This window comes from Centruroides sculpturatus, unplaced genomic scaffold (genome assembly GCF_000671375.1).
Source record: "Centruroides sculpturatus isolate CEXI.00-Female unplaced genomic scaffold, Cexi_2.0 scaffold26, whole genome shotgun sequence".
Classification (NCBI taxonomy): Eukaryota; Metazoa; Arthropoda; class Arachnida; order Scorpiones; family Buthidae; genus Centruroides; species Centruroides sculpturatus.
Window position 1 is genome coordinate 284,059 of NW_019384653.1, and position 9,914 is coordinate 293,972.

Below are 9,914 nucleotides of genomic sequence, written 5' to 3' on the forward strand. Positions count from 1 at the left end.
TATTTTAATTTTAAGAATTTATTATTAAATATAAGGCGAATTTAATTATCTAAAATTGCCAGCGGGAAAAAAGTAATTTTGCAAAAAAAAGAAAGAAAAAGAAAAAAAGCAAACCATGCAAATAAATTTTTATCGATAAGAAGATGAATGTCAGCAAGATAGTTGTCAATATATTTCCACGAATAAGGAAAAATATTTATATAAAAAAATTCATACTGAAACTTATGACAAAATAATTTAAAAAACATTAAAACCATTCAGACATTTTTAAAATAACCGTTATTATTATTTCTGTTGTAAAATAAAACTAATTATAATTCACCGAAAAATTAAATTATTATATTTTTTGTAAAAATGTAAATATTTTAAATATATTTATATGAAAAATTGTCTCTATATATGTAAAAGCAACTTTTATTTTTTCATTCTTTCTTTAATTAACTTAAGAGTTTTAAAAAAATTGAGAAATGTGAACATTTCTTTAAAATTTTTTTAAAATAAATATACGAAAATTATTTTTAATTAAATAATAGTTTTCAGCACAGATAATACACATCAAAATATTCAATATATTGAAACTGGATTAAAGAGTTAAATTGGTAGTCCCGATTGATTCTGCTTTAAATCTAGTTCGTTTCATTAAATCTTCAACAACAAAACTTGATGAAACTTCATTGAATTATAATATAATCGTAAATTAAATCTATTAAATAACTTTTAGAACCGTATTCCTTTAATTAACTTTAAGTCCGTTTCGAATTAATCCTTCATATAAGCTTATTTATGCAATTAACAAGAGATTAGCGAAATTAAAAATGATTTCGGTTTAAAAAGTTACAATAAAATCAATAACAATACAATTAATTTCAATGAAAGAATTGTTTAAAAACATATCATTAGAATAATTTCGAGTCAAATTTTAAATTTAAGTTATTTTTGGCTAGTTAATCCCAAATAAGAATCGAATTAATCTGTAAGATGTTTAGTTTCACAACATGTAACTTAAGTGAACCTGCGGAGCCATTTCCTGGAGCATCTTCTATCGATCGATGAAAGTCTCCACAATTAACACTTTTATCTTTTCAGATTTTCAATTATTCTCTCCACGAATATCGAATTTAAAAATTTTATTTTATTTATCTTCTCGTAAAATTCATCATTATTAATAATATTTGATCTATCCTTCGCCAAATGCTCCATTATCTTAAGGATTCTTTCTAACTTTTCGAAGAAATGCTTAGGTTAATGAGCATTTGGCTCATAGAGAACATTATGAATAATCATCATAGAAAATGCTATGATGATAGTATTATCTATGTTTTTTCTTTTCTTTCTTTACCTTGTTAAACTAGAACGTGAAATTTGTGATGTGTAGCAGTTTTCAGATATATCAGATTATAATTTGTTCAACAGTTATGAAACACGTGGTTAATAAAATAAGCACTATCGATTTTTAGAGTGTAGATATTAAATTTTAATTCTTAATAAATAAAATTCATATTCCGAGCTTTATGAGGTAGGGCACGAATCTTATTAACAGAATCAATGATTTCTGATTTTACGATTAGATTTGTTTGATTCACGCAAAAAGTAAATAAATTATTACAAAACAGTAAAAATTATTTACAACTACATTATATACAATTAAAATCGATTACTACTATCAGCAGATGAATTAAAATTAAAGGCAAGATGATGATGATGATAGAATTTATGTTTTGTCGTTACTAAGAACGTCTCGTGTTAAATTGATGAAAATAATTTTAGTTAAAATACAAAATTATCAATTTGTTTACATGTAAATAAAATTTTCATGTAATTTATTTATTTTTATTTATTAATTTATTATTANGCAGTAAGGTTTTTGTGTATTGGGTAATTGATGGTATTAAATTTTAGTGGTTAAAGGCCAGGGAGTGTGGAGGTAGATGGGAGTCGTATGTCATATCTCGAGTAATCTGGACGTAATGAAGATGATATTCGTTATTGACATTTAAAGCTTTTTCTTTTTTTTAAACAAAACTCATCTCTACCCTCAAAATTAAGCTTTTTTGTCGTTTTATAAGAATTAATAATATAAGGTTTTTAAATAAAATTATCTTAAAAGGTGGTGCCACACGCAATTTTAACTTTATTGCCGGAAAAGTTACGCAACTCTTAGTCGGATTTTATTTCGTTTAACACGACCAAGGATACATCTCATTTAAAAATTATGTAGTTTTTGTAATTTTTTCTTGCTCATAATATAAAATTTCATATTTTTAAAAATTCAATAAAAGTATAAATTTAATTAATATTTTTATTTTTGCATGCTTATAAGGGACAAACGGATAAGTATGCAAACAATTCGTTTCATACGAAATGAACTGTACCATTGGTTTGTTGTTATCTAATAATTGGTGTTTCTAAGTTATGTCATAATTCAAAGGAAAGAAATAAAAATTTATATTTTTATACACGAATAATATATTTTTAATATAAAAAAAATAAAGGGAAGAAAAGGATAGTTTTTAGACGAGTTAGTTAAGACGACGACGACAATTCTAAATTGGCGATATTTATTTCATTGTTTTTATGGTTCAACATACCCATTCGAGACGGAATAGTTCATTTGAACAAAACTCTTATTAAAGGAAAGGAAAAATATAAAATTAAGTGCCTTTTAATAAGTGTTTTTTGTTTTTTTTTTAATTTTGAGCCATTTTTTCTTAAAAAATCCTGCATTAAAGAGATTAAAATGCATAAGAAACGATCGATAGTACTTGAAAATTTTATTTACTTCGAGCCAAAAAAGAGTGGAGGAGAAGAGAAGGGGAAAGAAAAGAAAAAACGAACGGCATTTGTGCCCTTCTCTCTAGAAATGCTTTTCCAATTTCTATCGCCAGAGTGAGCTGCGCAATGAAATCGTATGCCGAGTTGAGATGAGCGCTTTCCAAGTGGTCATGTGCGAATGGACGTTCCTTCACATAACTTGAAACACTCTTAAGAGAATATTGCAACGAAACGTCCATTCGCACTCCAATTGTTAATGTCAAAATAATTTTCATTTATTTAAAAAAAAAACAAAAAAAAAATTAATCTCAAATTTTGATTGTACACATCGATATTTTAAGGTAGGTTATCTTTAAATTAATTAATTTATAATTAATTATATTTTACTTAATCTTCATTTATTTTATTTATTTATTAATACTCTGCTTGAACCTAATTCGGTAACGAAACGTTGATTTGTTTTTTTGGGGGAAAGGACCACGCGTAAAATAATTAAAAAAAAAGAAATTATTTTTTTACTACAGAAAAAAGAATTTAGTTCTTAATTACGCGACTATGTTTTAAAATTCGATCTTTCTTGTCCGTGGTTAAAGAGAACGAAAAGAAGGGAGGAAAATAAAACTTGCCTATCACAGGATGAATAATTTAAAAGGGATAGATTAAACTTAGATCATTACCTCTAACGAGGTTTTCAAGTAAATTTTATAACTAGAAAAATTATTTCCTTTCTTTTCTTTCTCTCGCTCGCTACTTGCCGCTTTCATTTTCATTAAAGATAATCATGGGTTGTCATCTGTCAAAGAGATTTGACAGATTGAAAATATTATATTCGAAAGAAGAAATATGGCTTCCAGTAATGAAAAAAGAGGGGAAAATGACATTAATGCCGAACTTCAATAAGGAAAAAAAAATCTCCCGGCATTGTGTTTAATATTGACTTCATAATTAATAACTATCGATCGCCATCGACGTATTTTTCAACATTGTTATCGCTGAAAATGTTTTTGAGAAATTGCTTTTGTTAGTTTAATTTTAAAAAAAATACATAAAATTAGATATATAATTTTTTTTAAATAATATATTTTAGTTAGATCGATCTTTATAAATTCCCTGGCCATTTTTCATTAATTAGTACAAAGCGTTACAAACATTCCCTGATAGAGTTTAATCAATTGATTCGTTCCATTTTGGAAACATAATTAAGTTACTCATTGTGAAATATTACAGTAATTATAAAAATTTCGAATTGTCATGCAATTCGAAAATAGTGAATTTAATGCTACTTATAGTGATTTCCCCAACTTACGGGTCGCGACTTACTTGCGATCTTCGGGATTTTTATAATGATGCATTAATCTAGAATGCAAATAACTCGATAATGCAATTTAAAAAAGGCAATTAATCATTTTCAAAACTTAATAGGAATTTTAATAAAGAACCGCTTTTAAAACTTTGTTAATTTAGTTTTCGATTAGGGGGAGAAGTATTTAATTAACTTTATACTTTCGTTGGTGTATTTGAAAATATTTAAAAAAAAATTATCTATTACAATAAAATTTACAATTTATCTAATAGAGAATTTCTTATTACGTAGAGTAATGCCCATGCAAATGAAGAGTGGACCCATGCTTCATTACAAAAGTAAGTTATCTTCTATGCATTAATCGATAGGACGAACAAACCGGTAAGAGGATAATGGAACATTTTCTTGTTTCAATAACTTTCATGTAATAGAATTTTTTAAAGTAATGATTGTCTTCGTTCCATTGCAGACAGATTTCTTTACATAGGCACTATTTGAATTTGGTAGCCAAGGAGACAATGTTATTCACTTATTTGTTCTTTCCCATACAATATGATAATCACACGGGAATACACTAGAATGGAGATGGGTACATATTGACCATTATCATACCTTTTCAATATTATACACAGAACCTATTCAAAGTTTATTGAATATAATTCACGCGTTAGGAAATTTTAATTGATTTTTTAGATTAATCTTCCTGGTTATTATTCAAAATACTTCATTTATCATTAAAAATTTACTTGTATATTATTATTATTATTATTTATACGCACATTTTAATGTCGATTACATAAATCTGGATGTATTCGAAGAGTTCCTTAGTTACTTTATAGTTTTTTGAATCATATGAAGTGCAATGGATTGATTTAATGGCTCTAAAATTTGAATTTTGTCCAAAATATGATTTAAATAAGTGCTATCGAATATTTATAAAATGTTCGTAGTGTTGTCCAGTAGTAATTTGTTTTATTCAAAAATTGATTTCTGATGAAATAAAACAATTTAAAACGATACCGTATATATAATATAATAAATAAATTAAATAGAAAAACCGTCGAATTATAATAAAATAAAATGCAAAAAAGAAAAATTAATGGAATTCAATGCTACAAAGTAATTAAAAACTATATTTTTATTATAAGAGATTTTTCTTCTATAGGTCTCACTTTTGGAAACGAATTTTTAAATCATCATTTTAAATAAAGAAACGTAATTATTTTATTTATTAAAATCTCTTGAAATTAGAGAAAAATGTAATTAATAATTATATTGTTTGCAGTTTTTTGAAGTTTTATAAGTAATTTCAAAAATTAGTTTTTTTAAACTATTTTAATAAAAGCATTAATGAATTTAATTTTTAAATTTTACAAAAGTACTGTTTTCTAAAAATATATAAAAAATAATTGAATAATATAAATGTTTATACTTTAGTTTAAAATATTAAAAATAAAATGCAATATATAAATTGAAAAGTATTATTTATTTGACAAATTTATGTGATTTACTATGTTTAGCAGAAACAGATCTTCATGAAATAACCAAATTCATCTTAGAATAATAGTAATTTACTCTTTTTTATGAACAGCGTTTAAATTTTATGCAAACATTTAAGTTTTGGTTAATTAAATTACCGATATATAATTTTCATAAAGTAAAATACAGGATTAGAGATACATTCAAAAAACTTTAGAATTAAATTGATTTGTTTCTAGCATGTAAATATTTCAATATATGTGTATCTTCGGCATACATTCTACTTTGATGGAAAGTTTTTTCTTGTGAAAAGAATCATCTTAAAGCTTATATAAGTTCTCCTTTGAGAGTTAAAGAACAAGCTTGAGCAGCTTACGTCCTACAAGATAATCCTCAGTCTATCGATCGAACGAAGACAATAACCCAAGTAGTTCATTGTGTTATCGAGAGAATCGTCCATTGTCGCTCTCTGACTCTAAATAAGTTTTTTGTAATTCGCTGTACTAAAACACACTTTTCTCTGTTGACAGAACGTATTTTTAAGAAAGATTGGAGGAGAGAATATGTCGTACTTTACGACAACAGCGCTCTCGTATGGCTGAAAATTGAGAAAGATAAACTAGAACCCGAGGGATCTCTTATGCTCAAGGATGCTCCAGAACTCGTGGCTTGCGGTCCCTTTACTATCCAAGTCCCAAACAGACCAGAAATTCCCGAAGGTTATAAAGTATCCCAGTTATTGGCTTTCGGATCTAGAAAGGACGAATCTGTACATTGGTTTCTTTGTAAAAATTCCGAGGACGTCCTGTAAGTAGTATTCAACTTGTAAATTATTCAAAATATAATATCTCAATGGTTAGTTCGAATTGAAATTTTTATTCGACTCTTATCAAAATTGCTGAAATCAAAGTTAGATAAAGAGAGACGATATCACTTATATCAAATACTCGATGTCTTTTAGATAATATATCAGTCTTATTCATGTTTTATTTTATTAAAAATGAAAACACGTTTCAAAGGAAACAAAACGATAGCAATGTTATGTAATATTTCAAATAAATTTTAAATTTCTCTCGCTAGTAGCTTAAATGCATAATTAAAAATCGTTTTATTTATATGTTCAAACAGTATAAGATGTGTATAAAATTTAATTTTTGCAACACAAATTATGCATGAAATTTATAGATCATGTAACGTTTACTATTGTATTAGTTTGCGAATATAACGCGAAAAATCTTTTATTTAAGATTATTTAAGATAAGCGCTATTGCTTTTCATAATCAAAACAAGTTCAAAATTATGCAAAATTAAACAGCACCACGAAAAAGAAGAAATTTTATTTAGAGAGTGTATAGATTTTAGCGTAAAGTTTTCTCTTAAATAAATATTTATACGATCGATGAACTCGAGTAGACAATTTTCGATTCTCGACTTTTGAATATCTCCAGTTAAAATTGTTTGAATAATTTCGAATAATTAAATCGATCGATCCTTTAGCCCGGATTTTAACGATTTATTCGAAAATATTCGTCGGATAATGTTTCTTTCGTCAAATATTCACGTCTTTATTCCGTATTCGTATTATGATAATTCTTTTCTTTTCAGAGCGTGGATAACTGCCATCAATAACACAGTAAGTCGATTTATGGCAATTTGTTTTTATATATTTAAGTCTGAATTTTATAGTTGTCATCTTACATTTGTTATAGTTAGGTATAAATTTTAAATTAAATATACACTGGTACCTCGTACTTCAAACGGCCTCCCGAAACGAATTAAATTCGAAGTACGTGGCACCACTTTGAGTTATAAAAATTGTAAGCTCATTAAAATATACGTGTATATTGAAGGAAAGTTAAATTATAATTATTATTTATCAAAAAATCTACAATACCAGATGAGTGGTTAATATAAATTTTTTTTATTTTCAGCTTCCACCACCGCCTCCACCTCGTATCGACGAAAAGAATAAAACTATTTCGCGTAAGTAATTAAAATTATAAATATTATTCCTTTATATATAATATAAAATTCATTGGTTTTACACGCAGAAAGCGAGAAGTATAACGAAGAGGATGCATTTACTTGTGGCATGTTAACAGCAACAATATTAGGAACCGGTTGGGGATCGGGATGGGGTTGGGACGATCATGTGTCCGCATCGGATCACATGTCCAGCATCTCGGATGGAATGCAAAGTGATGGATACGATGTGAATATATTCGATGGAGACGGATGCGATTTTGATGTTTGCGCTTTTGCTTTTTAAAGAAAAACAAAGTAGTTTGAGAGAATATTAATAGATTTTTAGTCGATAAACTATTTGTATAGGAAAAAAACAGGGGGAAAAATGTTTGGTAATGTCGTTCTTTTTGTAAAACAGATTTATGTTAGTTTTAGAAAAAACAAGGAACGTTGTTTTGTATCCGTTTTAGAGATTTGGAGAAAATTATACAATAAATTATTGAAATATATAAATATATACATGTATAAAACTGTACGAGATGAGTATTTTAATTTTAAGAATTTATTATTAAATATAAGGCGAATTTAATTATCTAAAATTGCCAGCGGGAAAAAAGTAATTTTGCAAAAAAAAGAAAGAAAAAGAAAAAAAGCAAACCATGCAAATAAATTTTTATCGATAAGAAGATGAATGTCAGCAAGATAGTTGTCAATATATTTCCACGAATAAGGAAAAATATTTATATAAAAAAATTCATACTGAAACTTATGACAAAATAATTTAAAAAACATTAAAACCATTCAGACATTTTTAAAATAACCGTTATTATTATTTCTGTTGTAAAATAAAACTAATTATAATTCACCGAAAAATTAAATTATTATATTTTTTGTAAAAATGTAAATATTTTAAATATATTTATATGAAAAATTGTCTCTATATATGTAAAAGCAACTTTTATTTTTTCATTCTTTCTTTAATTAACTTAAGAGTTTTAAAAAAATTGAGAAATGTGAACATTTCTTTAAAATTTTTTTAAAATAAATATACGAAAATTATTTTTAATTAAATAATAGTTTTCAGCACAGATAATACACATCAAAATATTCAATATATTGAAACTGGATTAAAGAGTTAAATTGGTAGTCCCGATTGATTCTGCTTTAAATCTAGTTCGTTTCATTAAATCTTCAACAACAAAACTTGATGAAACTTCATTGAATTATAATATAATCGTAAATTAAATCTATTAAATAACTTTTAGAACCGTATTCCTTTAATTAACTTTAAGTCCGTTTCGAATTAATCCTTCATATAAGCTTATTTATGCAATTAACAAGAGATTAGCGAAATTAAAAATGATTTCGGTTTAAAAAGTTACAATAAAATCAATAACAATACAATTAATTTCAATGAAAGAATTGTTTAAAAACATATCATTAGAATAATTTCGAGTCAAATTTTAAATTTAAGTTATTTTTGGCTAGTTAATCCCAAATAAGAATCGAATTAATCTGTAAGATGTTTAGTTTCACAACATGTAACTTAAGTGAACCTGCGGAGCCATTTCCTGGAGCATCTTCTATCGATCGATGAAAGTCTCCACAATTAACACTTTTATCTTTTCAGATTTTCAATTATTCTCTCCACGAATATCGAATTTAAAAATTTTATTTTATTTATCTTCTCGTAAAATTCATCATTATTAATAATATTTGATCTATCCTTCGCCAAATGCTCCATTATCTTAAGGATTCTTTCTAACTTTTCGAAGAAATGCTTAGGTTAATGAGCATTTGGCTCATAGAGAACATTATGAATAATCATCATAGAAAATGCTATGATGATAGTATTATCTATGTTTTTTCTTTTCTTTCTTTACCTTGTTAAACTAGAACGTGAAATTTGTGATGTGTAGCAGTTTTCAGATATATCAGATTATAATTTGTTCAACAGTTATGAAACACGTGGTTAATAAAATAAGCACTATCGATTTTTAGAGTGTAGATATTAAATTTTAATTCTTAATAAATAAAATTCATATTCCGAGCTTTATGAGGTAGGGCACGAATCTTATTAACAGAATCAATGATTTCTGATTTTACGATTAGATTTGTTTGATTCACGCAAAAAGTAAATAAATTATTACAAAACAGTAAAAATTATTTACAACTACATTATATACAATTAAAATCGATTACTACTATCAGCAGATGAATTAAAATTAAAGGCAAGATGATGATGATGATAGAATTTATGTTTTGTCGTTACTAAGAACGTCTCGTGTTAAATTGATGAAAATAATTTTAGTTAAAATACAAAATTATCAATTTGTTTACATGTAAATAAAATTTTCATGTAATTTATTTATTTTTATTTATTAATTTATTATTA

General features: G+C 25.9%; 1 protein-coding gene across 1 annotated transcript; it reads left to right on the forward strand.

The window, feature by feature from the left end:
• Window positions 1-2,952: 2,952 nt before the first annotated feature.
• LOC111626368 lies at window positions 2,953-8,063 on the forward strand. Its single transcript, XM_023369714.1, has 6 exons — window positions 2,953-3,113; window positions 4,367-4,413; window positions 6,085-6,361; window positions 7,160-7,187; window positions 7,486-7,537; window positions 7,606-8,063. Exons 2-6 carry the CDS (start codon window positions 4,371-4,373, stop codon window positions 7,821-7,823), a joined length of 618 nt encoding a protein of 205 aa, XP_023225482.1. The 5' UTR covers window positions 2,953-3,113; window positions 4,367-4,370; the 3' UTR covers window positions 7,824-8,063.
• Window positions 8,064-9,914: the final 1,851 nt, after the last annotated feature.

Excerpts from the sequence above, each read along its gene's own strand:
- LOC111626368 (XM_023369714.1), top strand. The coding sequence starts at position 4,371 with ATGCCCATGCAAATGAAGAGTGGACCCATGCTTCATTACAAAA. Across the intron at positions 4,414-6,084 it reads ACCCATGCTTCATTACAAAA|AACGTATTTTTAAGAAAGAT; the intron begins GTAAGTTATCTT and ends CTCTGTTGACAG. Across the intron at positions 7,538-7,605 it reads AAAGAATAAAACTATTTCGC|AAAGCGAGAAGTATAACGAA; the intron begins GTAAGTAATTAA and ends TTTTACACGCAG.